Source organism: Rhipicephalus microplus, chromosome 1 (genome assembly GCF_043290135.1).
Source record: "Rhipicephalus microplus isolate Deutch F79 chromosome 1, USDA_Rmic, whole genome shotgun sequence".
Lineage (NCBI taxonomy): Eukaryota > Metazoa > Arthropoda > Arachnida > Ixodida > Ixodidae > Rhipicephalus > Rhipicephalus microplus.
The window spans coordinates 9,528,395-9,551,536 of record NC_134700.1 but is presented as its reverse complement, the minus strand read 5'-3'; the positions used below and the strand labels follow the sequence as shown (position 1 = coordinate 9,551,536).

General features: G+C 46.1%; 1 protein-coding gene across 6 annotated transcripts in view; it reads right to left on the bottom strand.

The window, feature by feature from the left end:
- LOC119178190 (ATP-binding cassette sub-family C member 4) overlaps positions 1-23,142 on the bottom strand; it is a 2,441,444-nt gene that overhangs the window by 893,083 nt on the left and 1,525,219 nt on the right. For all 6 annotated transcript variants that reach the window (XM_075869787.1, XM_075871012.1, XM_075871549.1 and 3 more), the window contains one exon: positions 21,936-22,129. In XM_075869787.1, the coding sequence (XP_075725902.1) occupies positions 21,936-22,129 (194 nt within the window). The remainder of the gene's footprint in view (positions 1-21,935; positions 22,130-23,142) is intronic.

Below are 23,142 nucleotides of genomic sequence, written 5' to 3'. Positions count from 1 at the left end.
TCCAATGTGGTTCAGCATGCCCAGAAAACGACGGACGCCATGCGTATCTGTCGGCGGCTTCATGTTCACAATAGCAGATACCTTGTCAGGGTCAGCCGAGATGCCACTGGTGCTCCCCACCACATTAAGGAACTTCACGGAAGATACCTTGAAGGAGCATTTTGAGACAGTCAACGTAATGCCCGCTTGTTCTAACCTGCGAAGGACTGCTTGGAGTCTGCTGTCGTGCTCTGAACGGCTCCTGCCGAATACTAGAATGTTATCTACCATGTTCACACACCCTTCCAGGCCCTCTAGAATACGAGACATTTGGCGCTGAAATACTTCGGGAGCGGACGTGATGCCGAAGGGCAGGCGGCGATAGCAGTAGCGTCCAAACGGTGTTATGAAGGTAGTCAGCTCCTGCCAGCTTTCCGATAGCCTTACTTGATGAAACCCCGATTTCGCATCAAGTTTCGAGAAGACCGTGGCATTGCCAAGACGGCCAAGTACTTGGTCCTCTGTGGGCATAAGGTGTCTCTATCGAAGAACTACTTGGTTCAACTTCGTGAGGTCAACACAAATTCTGTATTCGCCATCGGGTTTGGGTACCAGCACAATACCAGCACACCACGGGGTTGGCACTGTGACTCGCCGGATTACCCCGTCCCTTTCCATGGCATCTAAGTCCTTCTTGACTACGCCTTCGAGGGGAATAGGGATGCGCCTAGGAACGCTGAGAGAAAATGGAATCGCTCCCGGCTTGATACGAATGTGGTATTCTTCAGGCATCTCGCCAAGGCCTGAGAACAGCGAAGCTGTGGCCTTGTCTGACGTTGGGGGCCTATTCGGAGCTTCCGCATCTTCCACGGTGTCAACAAACTGGACGACTCCCAGGTCCACTACCGCCGAGTACCCCAGCAGAGGAGAGTCAATGTCTGCTACAACGTACAACGTTACAACGTTTTGCATACCGACCGGCCTCGCCACGCAAGGGTAGCAGGAAACGTCCCAAGCAACCTTAGGCGGCAGCGGCCCGGCCCCAACAACCGTTCATTATCGGGTTTGTCAAGGTCTACTGGGCACCCGGCGATGCTCGGAGGTATGACCGAAACGTCCGCCCTAGTATACACTTTGAATTGAAGGGGGCGTCCGTTGACATGAACAACAACGTGCCGGCGTTCTGTTTGCGTGGCATCCACGGTGCAGAGCTGGATTTGGCTTAAACGCCTAGAATTATTCGAGCGGCAAACCGCCGCGAAGTGTCCCTTCTTGCGACATTGGTTGCATGTGGCCCACCGTGCTGGGCCCTCAGATCGCGGATGAGGGACGTGGCCGCAAAAATCGCATGCCGACTTCGGGCCGGCGCGGTACTCGGGAGGCTGACAGACGTTACTTTTACTTCCGGCAGCTTCGCATGCTGGGGCGTCGGGCATTCGGTACTGGTTGTTCGCAACGGCGTCGACGTTCAGTGCGTCTGGTGCAAGGCCTGTCCCCTGACGCCGCAATTTCTCATTTTCAGCGTCTTCGTACTGACGCGCTTGGATGAGCGCCTCGTCCAGTGTAAGCTTTGGATTGCGGCAGAGCTGGTCGGTCAAGCGAGAGTCAAGCAAACCTACATTATATCTGTCCCGAACCAGCCGGTCGTCGATTTCCCGAGAGGCGTAGTTGCACTTCTTCACGAGATTTCGGAGCGCCGTGAAAAACGCGTCGACTGACTCGCCTACCGCTTGCGTGCGCTTGTGGAACCTGCTCGACTCGTATACCTCGTTGACGGGGTGTACAAAATATCCCGAAATACTTGTTGTCACGCCGGAGTACGAGCGATAGGCCTCGGCGTCTGACATGAGAGACGAAAGCACCTCGCGACCTTGGGCACCCATACAGTAGAGGAGCGTGCGTACCTTGGTTTCTTCGGGGGCAGAGGACAGTCCTGAGGCGAAGGAGTAATCCTCGAATTGTTGAAGCCACGCCGTCCATTGGGCTGGGTTGTCAAAAGTGAACTGTGGCGGAGTTCGCTATGTGAAGCTGGCGGTCACGACAGAGGCGGCGGCAGGGTTATCCTGCATGTTGCACGGTTGTCGCAGGATCCCACTTCTGACACCATGTAGTGACGTGCCCGGGTAGCGCGGACGCCGCTAGCCGAGGCAAAAGTGGGCGTGAAGTCCGCGAAGAATGACCCGACAACGCGTAGTTCACCAACAGCAAAAAGCCCCGTTCAATGCCCACCGATGCCTTTTATACAGAGTGGGGGTGCCACCTCCCAGTTACTAGAAGCAACAGGTGGCGTCCTCTACACATACCGGGGAAACTAAAGGCGGCGACCTCTCGGGGTAAGGTCACAGATCGACCACAAGACGATAAATAGTCCTCAGTACTGCCGCTATAGAACGACTCAACGCCGAAGAATATTAACAACGATGAAATGGTGAGCGCCGACCTCAATGTAATTACTGATAGAGAGCAAGTGACGGCCTTAGTCGATAGGGGTGCTGATTTTTTCATAATAAGTCACAAGCTGGCTGATCATCTTAGAAAAGTAAAAACGCTATGGACAGGACCACTTATAAGAACTTCGGGTGGTCAATTGCTGGTCCCTACTGAAAGATGCACAGCAAGAATCAGCATAGGGGATTGTTCTTTCGTCACGACTTTCATCGTCCTCCCAGAGTGCTGCAAAGGTTTAAATATAGGAATGGACTTTCTCAGGGAGCAAGGCGCAATAATCAACATCCCGGAACGCGTGGTTTCATTTTACCAGAGTGCACGTCTGACTAATCCTACATCACCAGAGCACAAATCCTTTCGTCTCAAAGAACACAATATAGTCATGCCGCCTCGATCATGTATTCTCGTTTCAGTAGCATGTGACGTACCGTTCGACGGTGAATGAGTCACCGACCAACTAACCTCACTGCTTTTCACTCACGGGATTTCCGTAGCACGAGGAATAGTAAATGTCACCGACGGCCAAACAAACTTGCTGTTGACCAATTTCACCTCCGAGCGACGGCACCTTCTAAAAGGCAGACTTCGGCACATTTCGACGAGATCGCAGATGTTTGTGACTGCTTTTCAGCATTCAAAGCAACACGTGCACAAGACCCACATGACCTATCACCTAACCTTGACGTCAGCCCTACTCTAACTAAGCAACAGCGGGAACGCTTGCTTGTGCTGCTAGTCGTGTACCACGACTGTTTTGCGTTGACCTCGAAAGTTGGCCGGACGTCCTTGACCAAGCACCGAATCATCACAGAGGACACAGCTAGATCAATCCATCAAAATCCGTACCATGTGGCTTCAAAAGAACGAGAAACGATAGAACAGCAGATAGCAAAAATGCTTGAAGGCGACGTCATTCAACCATTGAAAAGCCCTTGGGCATCACCTGTTGTTCTAGTGAAGAAGGTCGGCAGCCCGCGTTTCTGTGTGGACTGTCGAAAGCTAAATGAAATTACAAAAAAAGACGTGTACCCGCTTCCCCGCATAGATGATTTGATCGACAGGCTTCGAAACGCACGTTACTTCTCTTCCATGGACTTAAAGAGCGGATATTGGCGAATTCAAGTAGAACCCAGGGATCGTGGAAAACCGCTTTCGTGACGCCGGATGGACTGTACTAATTTAAGGTTTTACCATTTGGCTTGTGCTTCGCGCCTGCTACTTTCCAGCGTCTTATGGATACCGTTATCTCTGGGATTAAATGTAGAACCTGCCTAGTATACCTTGACGACGTCATTGTGTTTTCTACAACGTTTGATGAACACCTTGAACGATTGGAAATGGTCTTGCAGGCCATAAGGGCCACAGGCCTGTCGCTCAAGCTGGAGAAATATCACTTCTGCTTTGAGGAACTGTATTTTCTTGGCCAAGAATTGGGAGCATGCGCTGAAGAAGGCTGTTAGATTTATTTTCGGAAAATACAAAAGAGAACATTCCCCTTCACTTCTAATGCTTACCAATAAAACAGGTTCACTAGAACATTGCCGTAAACTTAGTTGTTTACAGTTCCTGCACAGCATAATAAAAGGTAAAATTGGCCTTCAGAAGCCTCAATTTTTAGTACCCCAAAACAGACGGTTGACTAGACACAGACACAGCTTTTTTCTCACGCCTATATTCGCCAAAACCAAATCTCACATGAACAGTTTTTTCCGCGCACCATAGAAGAATGGAACTCTTTACCTTTTAACGTCATACAATCGGAAAACTTTACAAAAGAATTGGAAAACCACTTCTCTTATTGTTTAGTATAAATAGGATCAGTGTTAAATATTTCTTACAACTGTGTGGTGAATTTCATGCTCTATGTAGTGTTCTGTTATTGTCTGAAGATTTTTTTTTGTTGCTATCACTTGTGTAAATTGTTTTGCGAAGCAAGCGTCTTGCACTGTATGTTTTTCTTCTTGCAATGTTAGTCTTTTTGTGAATGCCTTGTTATTGTGTTTTGTTTTTGCCCCTCCTGCATGGGCCAACATATTGGCCTGCAGTATCGAAAAATAAAATAAATAAATAAAATGTCGTCAATTACGCAGGAGTTTGTCCAGATCCCGATAAATTTGCCGCCGTCGTACAGTTTCTAACACCATCGGATAAAAAGGCCGTGAGGTGTTTTCTTGGTCTCTGTTCATATTATCAGCGATTTACTCCAGCTTTTGCGTGCATTGCGTCACCTTTGACTCGTCTCACGAGGGGTGACGTTGCATTTGTTTGGGGCGACGAACAGGAAGCTGCTTTAAATGACTTGCGGCAACGTGTACACATGACCCTCAAGCTTGCCCATTTTGATGAGACAGCCCCTACAGTGCTCCATACTGACGCCAGCAATGTTGGCCTCGGAGCTGTGCTTGTGCAGAGCCAGGATGACGAAAAAAGAGTGATCGCTTACGCAAGCATAACTCTGTCACGCACAGAAGCAAATTACTCGACCACTGAAAAGGAATGCCTTGCCGTGGTTTGGGCAGTAATGAAAGTTAACCCATACTTGTACGGCCGCCCGTTCAAGGTTACCAGTGACCACCCTTCGTTGTGTTGGTTAACAAGTCTGAAAGATCCTTTCGGGCGATTGGCACGCTGTAGCCTTAGACTACAGGAGTTTGATATAAAGATGGTGTATAAGTAGGGAAAACGACACATGGACAACGACTGCCTGTCTCGATCACCAATAGAGTCGGCTGCTTCTTTTGATGAAGAGACAGCGTTTCTCGGATTCCTCGACACGTCAACCATCGCAGAACACCAGCATGACAATCCTGAGCGACTTGGCTTGATTAAATATTTAGAAGGACGAAGCCCAAATGCGCCCAAAGCCTTTGCAAGAGGACTATCGTCGTTTTGTCTGCGAAACAATGTCCTTTACAAAATGAACTTCTCGTCAGACGGGTCATTTAGGCTACATCTGGACATTTAGGCTACACGCGCACACTGAGCTGAATTCGAGGGAGGTATTACTGGCCTAGACTCACCACTGCCATGAAGCATCATGTTTGGACCTGCCTCGATTGCCAGCGGCGCAAGTCACCTCCAACGAAACGAGCTGGTTTGCTACACCCTGTCCAGATACCGACAACGCCATTTGACCAGATCGGAATGGACCTTTTGGGCCCAATTCCCACCTCTAGTGTTAGTAACCGCTGGGTTATAGTGGCGACCGACTACCATACTTGCTACGCCAAGACAAAAGCCATCCAGAGAGGCACAGCATAGGAGGTGGCCTGGTTCTTCATAGAGAACATTGTGCTGAGACACGGTGCGCCATCGATCGTTATAACAGATCGCAGAACCGTATTCACGGCCGCGCTTTTAGATCATGTGTTGGTGCTAAGCGGTACCATTTATCGCAAGTCGACAGCTTACCATCCACAAACCAACGGGTTGACCAAGCAACTCAACAAAACTATGGAAGACATGCTTTCAATGTATGTGGACATCGAACACAAAACTGGGACGAGATTCTTCCTAACATTCGCATACAATACTGCGAAACAAGAAACCACACGGATGACCCCATTCAGCCTTGTTCACGGACGAGAAGTAAGAACGATGTTGGACGCGATTCTGCCACACGATTGCGATGACAACGAAACGAGTGCTGACGCGTTTATTCAACGCGCAGAGGAAGCCAGGCAGCTCGCACGTCTGCGAATATACCAACAGCAAGAGTACGACGCAGGCTGCTATAACCTACGTCATACACCTGTAGCGTACGAAATCGGGGACAGGGTATGGGTATGGACGTCTGTACGAAGACGGAGACTATCCTAAAAGTTGCTCAGAAGGTACTTCGGACCTTATCGAGTGCTGCGATGACTAAGTGACGTTACCTATGAAGTCGTCCCCAATAGCCCAAACTGTACACCGCGTGGCCAGCACCGACGTGAACGTGTGCACGTAGTGCGCATTACGTCATATATCAGCGAGTGACTCTGCGAGGCACCGTCGCTTCTACAAAGTGACTTTATGCGCAATTCACTGGCTCAGCTATAGCATCGAGGCGGTGCTCTTTTAAGGGGAGGCAAATGCCGCGCCTAAAACAAAGAACCAAGACGATGTGCGTGCCAACAGCCTCTTGAAAAGGGACACTGAAGAAGAGGAAGTGCTTTTTTTAGCTCTCCTATTCTTGGCTCCTACATAAAAACACACGCTGTCGGTTCTCGGACTCAACGTCTTGGTGAACTGCTTACGTTGAACCGCGACAGTATCAACCATGTCGATAATGGATGGGCTTCTTCAAAAAACACGACTACGTAGGGTGGCGCGAAGGAGGTAACCGCAAATCAAATATCCAGGTATATGTTATAACGTTAGAAGTGTAATAAATAAATATAATTTTTATCATCAGCTAGTGATACATGTTGCGCAAAGACACTTTCTTTGACTGAAATCTGGCTCCGTGCGCATGCCCGTAATCGAGAAATCTTTGATGACGCAAGCAATTTTCACAAGTACCGTTGTGATCGGACAGTGCGCAGGGGAGGCAGCGTTCTCCTAGCGGTCTCGAAAGACATTCTTTCTTCCTGTATTAATATGTGGGGTTTAACGTCCCAAAGCCACCATATGATTATGAGAAACGCCGTGGTGGAAGGCTCCGGAAATTGCGACCACCTGGGGTTCTTTAACATGCACCCAAATCTGACCACACGGGCCTACAACATTTCCGCCTCCATCGGAAATGCAGCCGCCGCCGCCAGAATACGAACCCGCGACCTGCGGGTCAGTAGCCGAGTACCTTAGCCACTAGACCACCGCGGCGGGGCCCTTTCTTCCTGTATTCATATTAATACTGAACTATAGCAAGTCTGGGCTTTAGTAACCATCGGATACCATAAGATAATATTAGGTGTATGCTATCGTTCTCCCTTCTCGCCTTCAACATTTGTCAATCAACTTCACGACGCAATTAATAAAGTTTGCACACGATTTTCATCACATCCTGTGTTTCTTCTCGGAGATTTAAACTTTCCTAACGTAATATATAGCGCAAACGCATTCTACACATTACAGTCTTCGCCACAACCGAGTGAACCTATGTTCAATGTTTTCCCCGAGACAAGTAGTAGCTTTACCGACTAGGGCAACTACTAGCAGTGCTAGCATTCTTGATGTGATATTAACAAACAGACTAGACTTTGTCATCGCTATAACCTATGCACCAGGCATCAGTGATCATTCATTACTTTCATTTTAATTTAGTGCACCCTGTCCTAAAAGCGATAAAAAAGAAAACGATACGGGACTATAAAAAGCAACCTTTGACAGGATAAAAAGTTGGCTATAGCAACTTTTCTAGATACAATTTTAAGCAGTTTTCATACCCGTTCAGTGAAGTCTAAGTGGGATATGTTTGCGTCCGAAGTTGAACGACTAATCAATAAGTATGTATCTTGCTGTACCATCACATCTAACGCGCGTGTGTTATGCTACAACACTTACATCAAACGCTTATCTAACCGAAAGGAACGTTTTTATCGTGCAGCAAGATATTTACCTACTAACCACCCACGCTGCTGCCGTAGACTGCCACTTTACAAACTAAGCCAACTAAGTCTTGACAGTGACCTACTAAATTGGATCGAATGCTTTCTCACTAACAGATCACAATTCGTTACTGCAAACGGTCATAATTCTTCTGTTTGCAAAGTTCATTCTGGCATTCCGCAAGGGTCCTTCTTAGGCCCCCTGTTGTTTCTTATTTATATTAATGACCTGTCATAAATTGTATCATCAATCATTCATCTATTTTATGACGACTGTGTTATATTTTGAGAAATAATAGTGATAATGACGTTATTATATTGCAATCTGACCTTAACGCTATATCTAACTGGTGTGAAAAATGACTAATGGACGTAAACATTAAATGTGTAAAATCTTGCGTGTATCAAAAACTAGCACTACTTCACCTGTTTACTAGGTTAATAACATTCCTTTGGATTCTGTTAGCTGTTATAGGTATGTTGGAGATCACATAACAACTAGCCTCAACTCGTCACCTCATATTGAATACTTAATTAACAATGCTAACCACATGCTAGGCTGCTTACGACACAACTTTTTTAATGCTCTACATGGTTTCAAACTGCAGCTTTATAGAAAACTAATACGCTCTAAACTAGAATATGCTGCAACCGTGTGGAACCCCACCTATAAAAATATGATAACTTTCCATGAGCTAGTTCGGAATAACTTTATTCGTTTAATATTGTCCAACTATAACAGAACCACGAGCATTTTAACCATGAAAAGTTCTCTTGCACTTCCTTCCTTACCATCTCGCAGAGAAGTCTCCCGTTTAACTCTATTTCACAATATATACCATCGTGCCATCATGCTTCACCAACTACTACTTGAAAAATTGAATTGCTGCACAAACTTGAAGAAAAAAACAAGGAAGACAGGAAAGAGCGCAGTTTTTTTCTTCAAGTTTGTGCAGCAATTCAATTTTTCAAGTATGAACCAACTAGTCTGCAAAAAAGTATTGCTTCAACCAACTACTACTTCGCCCACAGCACATATCAGTCAGTCAGTCAGTCAGTCAGTTTATTTTCCTTAAAGACCCCCAATGGGGGTATTACATAAGGGGTGGGAATAATATTTAACAAACGTAATCAATACATGGGTTTCAACTATATACATTTCTTCATATTACAAGGAAATATGCATGTACAATAAATAACACACGTAACCAACATGTAATTCAAAAAAGCACTTAAAGGTTATTTGTTAGAAGATGGTCAGTGACATGTTGTGCAAAAGAAGATGGACATATTATGTCGACAATGGAAAAAGGGAGGTCGTTCCAGTCTTTTGCTGTGCGGGAAAAAAATGACGCGAGAAATGTTGATGTTCGAGCGCGCATTAATGAAACCTGCTGCGTGTGGCTTGTCCTGGCTGATATGCGTGTTGCGGGTTTGATGTAAGACGGTTGATGCAGGATTGAACTGTGAAAAAATTTATGGTAAAGACAAAGAGAAGAAATGCGCCGACGAAGAGCGAGTGATGGAAGATTGGATCCCACCGTATTGACCACCATCACAAAGTAGGCACCCTTTCGTGTAACACAAAAACGTTCTTCAATTCATTTTTGCCTTGCACATCAAAGGAGTGAAACAGACTTTCCGGTGACATTGTTCCTATTAGCGATAAGAACTTGTTCCGTGTTTCATTAGCCAACATTGTGTAATAAATTCTTTTTGTTGCAATAGTTAACAGTGTATAATTAGGTTCGGTGTTTTATTACCTAACATGTATTATTAAATAATATATTAGCAGACAATGTACGTAGAAGAGATTTGTTCGTACGATCTAACCGTATTCACTGCTTTTTGTTCATTTAAATCTTTTATTGTAAATAACCAAACGCCCCTCTGTAATGCCATTTGGCCCTGAAGGTAAAATAATAAATGAATAAATAAATAGATATGTGATCATGACGTGTACGCCTTGAGGACAGATTTGTCACATATAACACAAGGTCTATAGATAATTCAAGAATAATTAGCGACCTTAGTAAATCGAAGCGGAGCAACTGCCTACGTGTTTCGAGAACGGGAATTTCACTTTTTATCATTAGCTGTGTGGGAGAATCAGTGCGCTTGAACTTAGAGTAAATGAAGCGAACAGCCTTCCTCTGGATTCTCTCTATTATTTTGATGTTGTGTTTAGTGTAGGAGTCCCATGTATTGCAAGCATACTCTAACCTCGGTCTAATGAGAGTAGCGCAACTAAGAGATTTATTGCTGGCAGGTGAAATTTTTAAGCTTGTGTTTCAAGTAACAAAGTTTACGGAGAGAAGAACAAATGTTACTTATATGTAAATTTTACGAAAGATTTCTTGAGAATGTTACGCCTAAGTATTTATAATTTTCAACTTCTTTTAGCTGTGAAGCGGCCAGTGTGTAGGTGTACTTTAGCGGGATTTTCTTCTTTGTTATATGAAGACAGACTGATCTGTCTTTGTTTAAAGCCATGCCTGATCGGTCACACCACCCTTGTAGATTTTGCGAGCTTACCGCAAGGTTGGTTTGGTCGTGTACTGTAGTTGTTTCGCGAACTAAAACGCAATGGTCTGCAAATAATCTGATTGGTGTACCAAGTGCAAAAGTGGTGACGATGTCATTTATGCAAAGCAAGAGCAACAATGGCCCTAGGACGCTACCTTGGTGTACACCGGATGTCACTGGAAGACAGCTCGAGTTGTTGCCTTCAATATAAACAAATTGCACACGATCCGAAAGATAAGCTTCTACCCAACAAACTGTAATGCTAGGAAAATTGTAGTGTTTGAACTTTTGAATAAGTTTACGGTGAATTACTTTGTCGATTGCCTTACTGAAATATAAAAAAGAGGGTCATTTTGACCAGTATTGTCCAATGTTTTTGCAAAACTATGAATTAACTCTTAACAGTTTTGTTGTAGTGGAGTAGCCTTTTCTGAAGCCATGCTGACAACTCGCTGGTACTGAAATTCTTTATTAATTTTTTTTTATCTGGTTGGCAAGGATATGATCGATTATTTTGCAACAAGACGAAGTCAGGGATATTGGTCGATAATTTTCTACAGATAAACGATTTCTCTTTTTAAAAATTGGCAGCACCCGAGCTGTCCGCCAGTCATTGGGTACCTGAAAGGACAACAAAGAAGCTCTAAACAGTGTAAAAGGAAATCTACCAAACACTTCCTCATAGCGCTTAAGAAACATAATCAGGATACTATCTGGGCCACAAGATTTTGTTGTATTCATATTTACGACCATTGACACAAGACCACTGTATGAAATGAAGTCTACTTCGTGTGCCTCAAAAACTGTAGAATAAAACAGTTTACTTACATGCGACTGCGAAAAAACACTGTAGAAGTAATTGCTAAAATGTTCGGCGACTTTATTCACGTCTTTTGTAGTGGTTCGATCAAGGATCACTTCACTGACAGGCATTGTAGTTTGACATAAAAATCCCCAAAATTTTTCTGGAGCATTTTTTAACAATCCGGGTAGTACCGTATTGAAGTAGTTAGCCTTTGAACTTCGGACTCCAATTAACAGGTTGCTTTTTATTGCACAGATAGGCTGAGGCGAAGTGCCCTTCTTCTTGCTTCTTTTCAGTTTGCGCTTCAATTGCAATACTGTACGTGTCATCCACGGGGTTTGCTTGCTGACTTTCTTTGTTTTATTCGGCACAAAAGTATGTAAGCAGTGACGACACATCTTCAGGAACATTTCCCAGAGTGCGAATACGTCGTTCTCAGTATCAGTGAAGTCGCCAAGACATATTTCCATGTATTCTACTACACTTGCATCATCGGCTCTAGAATAATTTTTAAAACAATGTTTCATTGTGCGTTTAGTGATAACAGACGAAAGTATAGGCAATTATGCAGTTACAAGCTTGTGATAGGAGAGACTTTCATCAATTGTAACGGCGTATTCCGAAAAGTCACGATTTACAAATAGCAGGTCAAGAACAGTGCTCGAGAAACCTAGTACACGGGTAGGTTCCATAACTGTTTGAATTAAATCGTGTTCTAGCATAACATCAAAGATCATGTTAGCATTTCTGTAATTCCTTAAGGCTACCTGAAGTCGTTCCCAGTAATACTAGGCAGATTAAGATCACCTACAAGAAAAAGGTTTTTGTGCTGAAAAGCTGACGTATTCTTTCAACTATAATATGTAATCGGGTGTAGCATCTGGTAATCTATAACATGCGAGCAATACAAAAAAATGATTCCAGCATGACAAATGAATGCACAGGAACCTAATGTCACAATTGTCATCAAAACGTGTTGCTTCTATCGGTTCCCTATCGGTTCATACCATTTACCCTGAACAGTATCGCAGTGCGGACTGCCCTGCCTCAGAAGTATTTGAAACATTGAAGCATGTGTTGTGGGAATGTTAAGCCATTCACTCCGACTTAAGCGAGTACAGATGGGCAGTGCTCTTGAGCAGCCCCGAACTCAACGACCAAACCCTCGGCGTCCAGAACGCCCGCTAACGGGGCCGCAAAGCTCTGCTTGGAGGTCCCTACGTTTGATAGCCGGGTAGCGCGGTGTTTCACCTGCGTCTTCTTTTGGCCCATATTATGCTTTCATCCCCATCACACCAGCCCGTGGTAGCCCCGCCGTGGTGGTTTAGTGGCTAAGGTACTCGGCTGCAGACCCACAAGTCGCGTGATCGAATCCTGGTTGGCGGTGGCTGCATTTTTGGTGGAGACGAAAAAGCTGTAGGCCCACGTGCTAAGATTTGGGTGCACGTTAAAGAACCCTACGTGGGCGAACTTTCCGGAGTCCTAAACTATACGGCGTCTCGTAATCATATGGTGGTTTTTGGACGTCAAACTCTACATATCAATCATCATTCATCAACCGACCCGTGGTAGGCCGGTATGTGTCGAAGTGGCTGCCGCGTCCGTTTAAAATGTAATAGAAAAAAAACATGCCGTTTTATATGCGGTCTCATCCATGCAGCAGACTCTTAACTCTGCCACAATCCTCATCCGAAATCCCGAAGTAGCGGAACAAATAGCTATAGCGATAGCCATGCTCGACAGCAAACGGGAATTCATCTGCAGCCACTCCAAGCCGGCCATCACAGCCTTCGAACGCGGAGTCATCTCCGACCAGGTGCTACGTATCCTGCGCAAGCGGACCCGAGTGCTCTGAAGCATCATACTGTCATCTGGTTCCCCGCCCATCTCAGCCAGGTGCCGGGTGCCCTATCCAACCTCAACGAAATCGCCCATGATGCAGCGCGCGCACTTACCGACCGCACCGCCACAGGGCAACCCCATCTAGCTGGGTTGGATATCAATCGGGATGCACCAATTACGTACAATGAAATAACAAGAAATTTTCACCTGGAACGCCACATTTTTCCACGCCCACATCCGAAACATAACCGGCCGCAGGCATTAACCCTACGTCTATTACAGACACACACATACCCAAACCTTGCCACGCTTCACGTTTATTATTTTCATGCATACCCCAGCGACACATGCCCATCATGTGGACACACAGCGACACTTGCACACAAGTTCTGGGAGTACGAGTAGATCAACTCTTCCCGGCTCTACCTCAAGCAAGTGGGAGAGGTCCCTCAGAAGCTCACTTCTCGCTGACCAGCAATGGGCCGTCCAGCAGGCCCACGAAGTGGCCGCCAGGTACTCCTTGTCGGTCCCTACGTGGGAGACGCCCGCTATGCGCTAAGCGCGTCCTGCAGGACTCAAATAAAGTTTTTTCATTTCATCCCATTCCATTATTTTACCGAAAACTGCTAATTGCCAAATATCTCAGAGAGAAAGGGCTGGTGGCCACATCGGAGCCTTCCATATTTCGTGTAGCATTATCTAAGTTGACTTTGTCAAAAAAGATATTATGAAAGTCGTTTTCAGTTCCAATACCAAATTTAAACGCGATAGCGCTAATGGGCTTGTTTCGCGGAAATTCAGGTGTCGGCGTGTTGACTTGTGAGCGAGAATCATCGTGCCTATGAGAGAATAGTGTTTGTTTCAATTGAAATGGATAAAAAGAATAATGATAGGTATAGCTTGTGTTCGCATTGAATGCAGGCCGTCTGTGTGTCAAGCAGGTCTTTTATCACAGACCCATGATACTGCTTAAAAGTGCTAAAAACATTCGGCAGATCTCACGTAACTTGAGGTAAATATGTGTACATGTCGCTAAAGATGTGTACAAATGCACGTAGCGATATATGTTAAACAGTCGCATGTTTAATGTTTCGTAACAATGCCAACAACATCATCATCATCAGCCTGACTATGCCCATTGCAGGCATATCCTCCCATGATCAGTTACGCTTCTCCCATGGCACGTTATACCTGCGAAATTTTGAATACCATTCGCCCACCTAACTTTCTGTCTCCCCTTCCTGCGTTTGCCTTCTCTGAAAATCCAGTCCCTTTATTTCCAGCGCTTATCCCACCTACGTGCTACGTGCCAGGCCCCTGTTCATTTATACTTTCTGATTTCAAGTGTGATATTCTTAACCCCGGTTTCTTTTCTGACCCACTCGGCTCTCATCTAGTCTAAGTTTAAACTTTGATTTTTAAATGCGAAGCATTTCTTAGCGAACTTCGGCGACTTTGAGCGTATCTATCTATCTATATATATCTATCTATCTATCTATCTATCTATCTATCTATCTATCTATCTATCTATCTATCTATTTATCTATCTATCTATCTATCTATCTATCTATCTATCTATCTATCTATCTATCTATCTATCTATCTATCTAGCTGCCTACGTCTTTTAGCTCCCCTGGCCGTTAAGATATTGGTATCGATACCAAACTTGGTATGGCATAACATGACTGTATGAACAGAGAGAGAGAGAGATAAATAGAGAGGAAAGGTAGGGACGTTAACCAAGCTCGGCTCGTTTGGCTACCCTACACTTGGGGTGGGGGAAAAGGAAAATATTAGAACGGAAAGAGATAGAAAAGAAGAGGAGCAAGAAAGAGAAGCATGAATAGAGGAGTGACGGATGAGGAGGTCGATGAGGCTTGGGCGGATATCAAAGCACACCGCGAGGATGCTAAAAGGCGAGAAGTTCGTGAATGTGAAGAAGCTGAAAGGCGAGAACACCGTGAAGAGGTCGAGAGACAGGAGCACCTCGTGTTGAAACGAATAAAATTGGCAATCATACAGTGTTTCCAGGCGCCTAGAGTAGCTTCTGCGACCGTTCAGGTCAGCGGTCACAGAATTCAGGACCACCTGCCATCGTTCGTAGTCGGCGAGAACGTCTTTGAGCGAAATGCCTGAGCGGTATCTTTGGGCGCAATACCTGTTAGCTTTTCTTCCCGGCGAAGTGTCCGACGTGATAACGTGCTTGTCGAGAAAAGCGTTTGAAAGCTATGATGAGGTTAAAGAAGTGTTCTTGAGACATTAAAATTTGTCACCCGAGGCTTTCCTGCAAAGGTTCCGGTACGCAAAAAAGGGCGATAAGTCACACGTTGACTTCGCGTTTTGTCTTAAAGCCGATTCAATTGAATCACTCAAGGGCGAAGTTGTTTATGACGATCGCGATAAAGTGGTAGAATGCATTGCATTGGAGCTATTCTACCACTGCATTGAGGATGATGTCAAGTTTTGGCTGCTGAGCAAACTTGGTGAAGTGCAGCTCAACAAGGAAGCAGAGTTAGCTGAGGAGTATTATACTCGCTGAAAGTTGCTTAGCAGGGCATTGTGCGTTGAAAAGGATGAAAGAAGAGATAGCTTTTTGAAGAAACCTGATTAACGGAAACCCACTACGCACCTTGATTTCAGGAAGTACATAACTCTGTCGAAGGACACTGTTGGGGAAGGGCAAGCGGAAGCGGTGAAATCGAGTAAAGTTCCTAAGCAACGCACTGATACCACACGGGTGTTTGAATCACGGAAGCCGATAATCCGCTACAGCTGCAAAAAGGAAGGGCACATTACAGTAAACTGTGAACAAAAGTTTGCTTTCGCAAGAATCTGAGAATCGGAAAAGAACATGTGGTTGTTAGAGCCATATCTCCAGGACATTGGTGTCGACAAATGGCTAAGGTACTCGGCTGCTGACCCGAAGGTCGCGGGATTGAATCCTGGCGGTGGCGGCTGCATTTTCGATGAAGGCGAAATTCGTGTAGGCCTGTGAGCTGTTATGATCGGCCTGCCTGGCTTGACGTCACTTTGACGCATGGGACGTTGCGGCATGAGACAATGCAGCCCTGATTTCTTCCGAGTCAGTGCTCCCAGAGATGCCCCAAAAGCGGCGACAACCGAAAAATCATTCTTCTAGTTATCCCAAGTCGTCGGCGCCCCTCGTAAACCCTTAGGACACACTTGATTGACTGACAGATTAGGAAGAGTTGTTGGCCGTCGAGGCAGCTTCTATTGTCGGCTAGGTGCTCCGGGCAAAGGGCCCAGCGTTTCACAACCGTCTGCGGATGCCTTTGCCATGTTCTCCGTGGTGCCTTCGCATTATCCACGGCGCATTTCCACAATTTGTGGTCTGCCTGGCACCTCATACCCATCACTGCAACAGACTGCGAAATTGACTTCCACGTGAGGGTCAACGTCTTCGTGCTCTGCTGTGTCGTGCGCGGTGCGTAGTGTTTTCTCCCTTGCCATGGGCTGAACTGGGCATACTTCTTCACTCTTTTCTTGGTCGGAAAGGAGGCGGCGTTTCACCTTCCCCTTGAGGGCGGAGGTGAATATGGGAATTTTCATTGGACTGTCCTGACCTTCATTGTTTTTCATGCAGGGAATGCTGGGAAGGCCAGCACATAAAACGCGAGCGCTGCGGCGCTCCCGACAGGCTCTCACAAGCTCGCAGAACCTCCCATCATGCTTACATCGAGAGCTGCTGCCACCATTAAGTAACGCGTTTCCTGTAAATATTGTAATTAAAAGTTACTGTTAGCAGCTTCGTCCTCCTCTCCTCGACATCTCCCCGAGACTCTGGCTGGATTCGGTCCTCTGGGCAGACCCCCGGGTACATCAACTGGATGGCAACGGTGTGATGCTAAAGACAACCGGAACAAATCAACTATTAGCAGCAACGAGATGACCCATGTTTGGCTCGGGCTTCAACAATATGGTGAGTGCTTGTTTTTTTTTTTTGATTATTGCCAAGTTTTAGCTTTTGACGTTTTCTTTATTTGTGTGTAATCTTCTGTGCGTGTAGGCTTTGTTGTAATGCTACCATACGTCACAGCTATTCACGAAATTTTAGCCTTCATGTTCGAAACTGGCAGTGTTTTTACCGTGCTTGTAGGCTTCGCTTGTTCCCTACCTAACGTCACGGTGGGTAAGAAATTTTTCACTCGTGAATACCATATATTTGGTAACGAAGCTAGAGAAACCAGAACTGTTGCTGGTTTGTGAAGAGCTGGGAATTAAGGTGGGGACAGAAGAGAGAGAGTCGCAGCTGATTAAGGCTATTCAGGAATGCGGGCCGGAGGATGACGAAATTGAGGAAAGCTGGGAGGAGGTTTAAAAACACAACAGATGGGCTGAAGAAGACAGGATAAATGAGAAAAAGCGATTGGCTTTAGCACTTTATCCGGCATCAAGTTACCCGAATAACGGGATAGCATCCTCACAGAAGAAGGGGAAAATAGTCCTGCAAAGTCCGCGGCTGCAGACAAACAAAAGGCCTTTGAGGCTAGGAGGCCGGTCATAAGCCACCGTTGCCAAGAGGCTAGTCACAATGCGATCGGCTGCCGTAAGCTTAATAGGGTTGTTATTTTGATGGACAGCAGCGACAGCAATCAGGAGCAATTGAAACTCCATATTCAGGAATTAGTTAAGGAAAACGAACCGTGGGTTTCAGCCGCAGTACTTGATGCTGTACATCCCTTCTGCGTGAAAATTGAGGTGACTACAGGGGAACGCACGTGCAAACGGCAAGCAGTTGATAAGGAAAGTGTGTGTTTGCCTTCAGCCTGCATTGAGAGTGAGGGACCATTAAGACTGCTCGCAACGAAAACTGTGGTGTCCCAAAACCTGGAGATTTGCTCGCAGTATTTCAAGCTGGACGGTCGTGCCCTCGTGATCTCCGACGACAGCGTAGCTCTCGCCGACTGGTTCGCCCTCTGCGGTTTCCTGACGCCGAGCAGCTCTCGCATTGTGGTGCCCCGCCCTTGGACTGCTTCGACCGGATCCCCACTTTCCTATATCCTTCTATTTTCCGTCGCTTGCCTCTCTATTTCTTCATCTATTTCCTTCTATTCTTTTGATCCTTCCTAACCCCCACCCCTGTAAGGCACTGCGCCGTGTCGCCTATAGGCAGACAGAAATTAGGTGCCTTTTTCCTCTTCCTTATAACCACTACCATCACCACCCAAACCTGCTCGAGCATTATCCCTCTCAGAACGACGTGGATATGCATTTGAAAGGTCTTTGTTTTGGTGACGAATTGAATCGGCAGCAGCTCTGACGCGTCAGATGGCCTGGGAGTTCACTCATCATATGTCAGAAGCAGAAAGCGCTAATGAAAAGCAAGTAGACAGTAACAGTGTAAGTGATGAGCGTATAGCTTAGCACGCGAGGGACAGGCGCTTAGCATAGCGCGAAAGGATGATGCGCTTAGAATAGTGCGAGATGATGAAGCGCTTAGATAAGCGTGAGGTGACGACTCTCATCAAGGAGATACATCTGATGGCAAGTCGTGTGGATTCGAAAGAGTAAATTGTACCCTCATTTTGAAAGTGCAGACGGTTGGAAATGACGCCGAGGTTAAGCCAGTTGAGACGTCTCGAGTTTAGAGCAATGTACTTCCGAGTATTATTGTCGAGTCTGTGAGCTTTCCGTGCCGCCCCGAAAGAAGACGCCGGTGAAAATGTAGAGGGAACGCGAAAGGTCGAAGTTGTTTCAAGCGGAAGCCAGAAATTCCGCGAAAGCGGGCTGGAAACCAAAAGTTGACGGCCCCCCTGAAATATAAATTGAACATGAAGCGTGTCACAAAGGCGAAGAAACACAGAAGTTGAAGGTGCCGCCTGGTCTCATCGCCTTCAGCGCAAGATAGACAGCCGAGAAGAACAACGAGGCGCGTTCTCGGGAACGACAGAAGCTGTCCCCCACTTTCGAGAAAAGGTGACCACTGCTCTCGGAGGCCTACAATGGGGAAGCTAAAGCGTCCGTATACCTCTTTGTCCGATTTTGGGGGCTGCAGAACAAAGGTCACTGCCACTGAGTGCTTCGGTAGTTTCGGATAGGCTGGATGTTTGTCGCTTCATTGCGATCTGGAGTCTCGAAAACTGCGGTATGATCGTCCCCTCAGAGCCCGTCTGAAAGGGTGCCGCTTAATTTTCGGGACAGAGTAATGGTACTAAGACTTGTATCCAGTTTTTGAATTGTCTTACTTTTATTGTTTGCATGTCTGCCGATGAGCAAGGAGCATGCCGATTTTTGAATGTTTTATTTTTCCTCCTCATCATAACGGCAGACATTAAGATACTTGTTAAACTGTTTGTTTCCTTATAATTAGCGAAACCTAACACCTGAGTAGAGGGTTTTGCGCAAGTTGATTGTAACGAAGAATTAGGCTGAAGGTAAAAGGCCTCTGTTTGAGCCTTTGGTTTTGCAAAGCAGTGCAGGTTTTTTATTCTATTTCTTTTATGATATACGCGCCAGTTTGATTTAGAGTTTTACTTATGTAGTGAGAAGCGCAATTCATTAACTACCTCTTTTTGTTTTGTTTCTCCCGTAGCACCTGCGTGCCTTAAACGCTGTGAATCTCTCTGGAAAATAATACAAAACGTTAGGTTGTTGATTTCCTTCACACGTAGTAGGTCTGAGTTTGTTATGGCTTCATTATCTGATTCTTGATTTTTACAAGTGAGCGCACCAATTCTGAATTTCTAGGGAGTTTTACCAGAGCTGTAACCAGGCATTTCTCGGGGTCAGTTGAATGCTCTCTGTTTGTTTTGCCTCGGGTCTTACGTGGTCTGTTTCGGGCGTTTGCTAGCCATGGCTCAGGTTCAGAGATTGGTACAGCCTGTGTCAACGCCTACAAGGAAGCAAATATACTGTCTCTGCAGAGTACTTTTGTGCTGCAACCCCTTCCAGACCTTCTGTGGTGGTGGACAGGCTGTTATGATCTGCCTGCCTGGCTTGACGCCGCTTTGTCGTCTGAGACATTGCAGCGGAGCCTACCTGGATTTCTTCCAAGTTAGCGCTCCCAGAGATGCACCAAGAGCGGCGACAACAGAGAAATAATTCTTCTAGTTATCCCAGGTCGCCGGCGCCTCTCGTAAACCCTGTGGACACGCCTAACTGACTGACGGATTAGGAAGAGTTGTTGGCGGTCGCGGCGGCTTGATTTGTCGTCTAGGTGCTCCGGGAAAAGGGCCCATTGTCTCAGAACCGCCTGCGGATGCCTTTCCCACGTTCTCCGTGGCGCGTTGGTGCCGCTGTTTCCACAATTGGTGGTCTGCCTGGTGCCACATACCCATCACTGCAGCAAACTACGAAAGTGACTTCCACGTAACACTCTTCGTCTTCGTGCTGTGCTGTGTCGGGGGCGGTGTGCAGTGTTTTGTCCCTCGCCATGGGCTGAACTGGGTGTACTTCTTCCCTCTTTTCTTGGTCAGAAAGGAGGCTTCGTTTCATCTTCCCCTTTCGAGGGCGGAGGTAAATATGGCAATCTTCATTGGAGTGTTGTGGCTTCCATTGTTTTTCATGCTGGGAATTCTGGGAAGGCCAGCACATAAAACGCGAGCACCGAGGTGCTCCCGACAGGCTCTCACAAGCTCGCAGAAGCTCCCATCATGCTTCTGTCGAGAGCTTCCATGATGCTACCACCATCATGTAACACACTACCTGTAAATATTGTAAATAAAATTTACTGTTAACAGCTCCGGGCTGCTCTCCTCGACATCTCCCCAAGACTTTGGTTTGCTCCGGTCCTCTGGAAAGACCCCCGGTCACATCAGTGCTCAGATTAGGGTGCACGTTAAAGAACCCCAGGTGGCGGAAATTTCCGGAGGCCTCCACTACGGTGTTTCTGATAATCATATGGTGGTTTTGGGACGTTAAACACCACATATCATCTTCATCGTCACCATCTAAGCTATGCCCCGACAGGCCCAACAAGAGACTGTTCTCCGTGTACGCCCTAACTAAACGGCGAAGGGAACAGATGACAGTCACATCAGTGAAGGCTGGCATTGTCGTCTACCTTCTCATATGACTGGCAATGCATAGATCCAGCCTGGAACAAACGCTCATCGGCGTGCAGTCCACATGTGGTCCGTCGAGCAGAAATGCAACTGGCGTCCACGTGTAGTGTAGGGAACGCGCATCAGTGTCGCTGGGACACACAGTCGGTGTTTTCCATGAAGCGCGTGCATGGACCGGAGAATATAAAAGGAGCGTGGCGTGTGCGCTAGGGGCTCTCTTTTTCTGGCCTTTGCTGGCCCTCTCATGTATCCGATAAAGGCGCGTCTGTGCGCCTAGTTGGGTCACATCTGTAAATATGTCAATAAACCCTGTGTTCTTTTACAAAAGGAGTCTCACAAGAGTTCCTCGTTCCTTGGCACCTGGGTGTCCTGTTGTTACCCGCTATTCAGTCTTCCAATTTCAGCGCCCGTTCATTACTCTTTACACTTTGTAAAATTGTGCGTCTGCGTAGAAGTTTCCAAATCCTGAATTAAACTTTTATGTATTGAATGATGAGGGAGGAATAGCCAACTACGTGCTCTTGCAAAACATAATCAGTCAGTTTGACGTAAGCAACGAGTTCCATTCAGACGCGTCTTTGGCGTCCTCGCTGTTTATGAACGATTTAAATCCAAACGAAGTCCGAATGGGGCATGTCCCAGCATTCCCGTGCGTATGAAAACCCAGTGCCCTAGTTTTCTGAATCCATGAAACCGTGCTGCCACCGTTCCATTTCAGTGGACTAAAGTAAGCGTAATTAAATTGCAGGTTGAACGACAAGTTGGAAAAGATGTGGTTACCAGTAAGTAAGCCAGAAGTCGCTGCCGTTGAAGATAGCTTGCGCTAGGATGCTGCTCACGAAGAGTAGCGGCATCAGCAGTGGACCAGCCCCTGCACGCATGTAGCTCCAATAGACGTGGCTCTTGACTGAGCCAGTGCTGCGAGTTTCTTCAGCCTCAACAGGCACTTCGCTTCCCTTGATGTCCGACATGCTCTGCGGGAGAAGAATATCGAAGGCTTCAAATGAGACTCAAAACAAAATCACTTTTACAGATGTCGCACTTCTATTAGGTTATCGACTTAGGCTCAGTTTGATGCAGTGGGACATCCCACATAACTTGAGTCAAGAATTTCAAAATGACACACTTCAGTGGCGAATCGAAGCAAACGCGTAATTCTTGCACTATCCTGTGGGTACTCAGGCAATTTTTTATTTCTCCCTGTACCAAAAAACTAAGAATTATTGATTACCTATTTTTTATTTACGGGTTGGAAACCCAAAATGTGAGCACTGAGATGTAGAGCACTTTCAGAAACCACCGATTAAATTATTTCCTGTACGATACGTCTAGCGGGGTTGTTTTTTCCGCGTTGTAAGGAAAGCCTATAGCAGCACTATAGCAGTGCACCCGCGGTCCGTCACACGGCTTCTTTTCACATTTCGTGGGCTTTCTTTACAACGTGCAAAAAATAACAGCGCGAGACGTATTCTACAAGAAACAATTTCGTCGCTAGTTTCTGAAAGTGCTCTACATCTCAAGGTTCACAATTTGTGTTTCCAGGCTATATTTAAAAATATAGGTAATGAAGAATTAATAATTATATAGTAAGGGGAGAAATAAAAAGATAGCCTGAGTACTTACAGGCTGGTGCGAGTAGTATGCGTTTGGTTCAATTCGCCTCCTAAGTGACTTTCACTTTCAGATTCTTGGCTCATGTTATGTGGAACACCCTGAATAGGGGGGTCAAATGAAGCTGACTTTAAGAAGTTATGCTGGAGCTCAAGCCTTTGTTCGTTGCTTACTGCACCCTTGGACCCTCCAAAGTAACGATGACACTTTTAGTTTGAACAGTGCGAATGAACGTAGACAAAGAGCTGTAAACTGCTCGAATGTGTGATTTTTGCTCATCAGGTGAAATTTCTCAAATTGAACTCGATTTTTACTACTGCACAACAACGATTCCACCGGACTTTACCTTGTGAGTCTCAATTATTTTCTTTTCCTT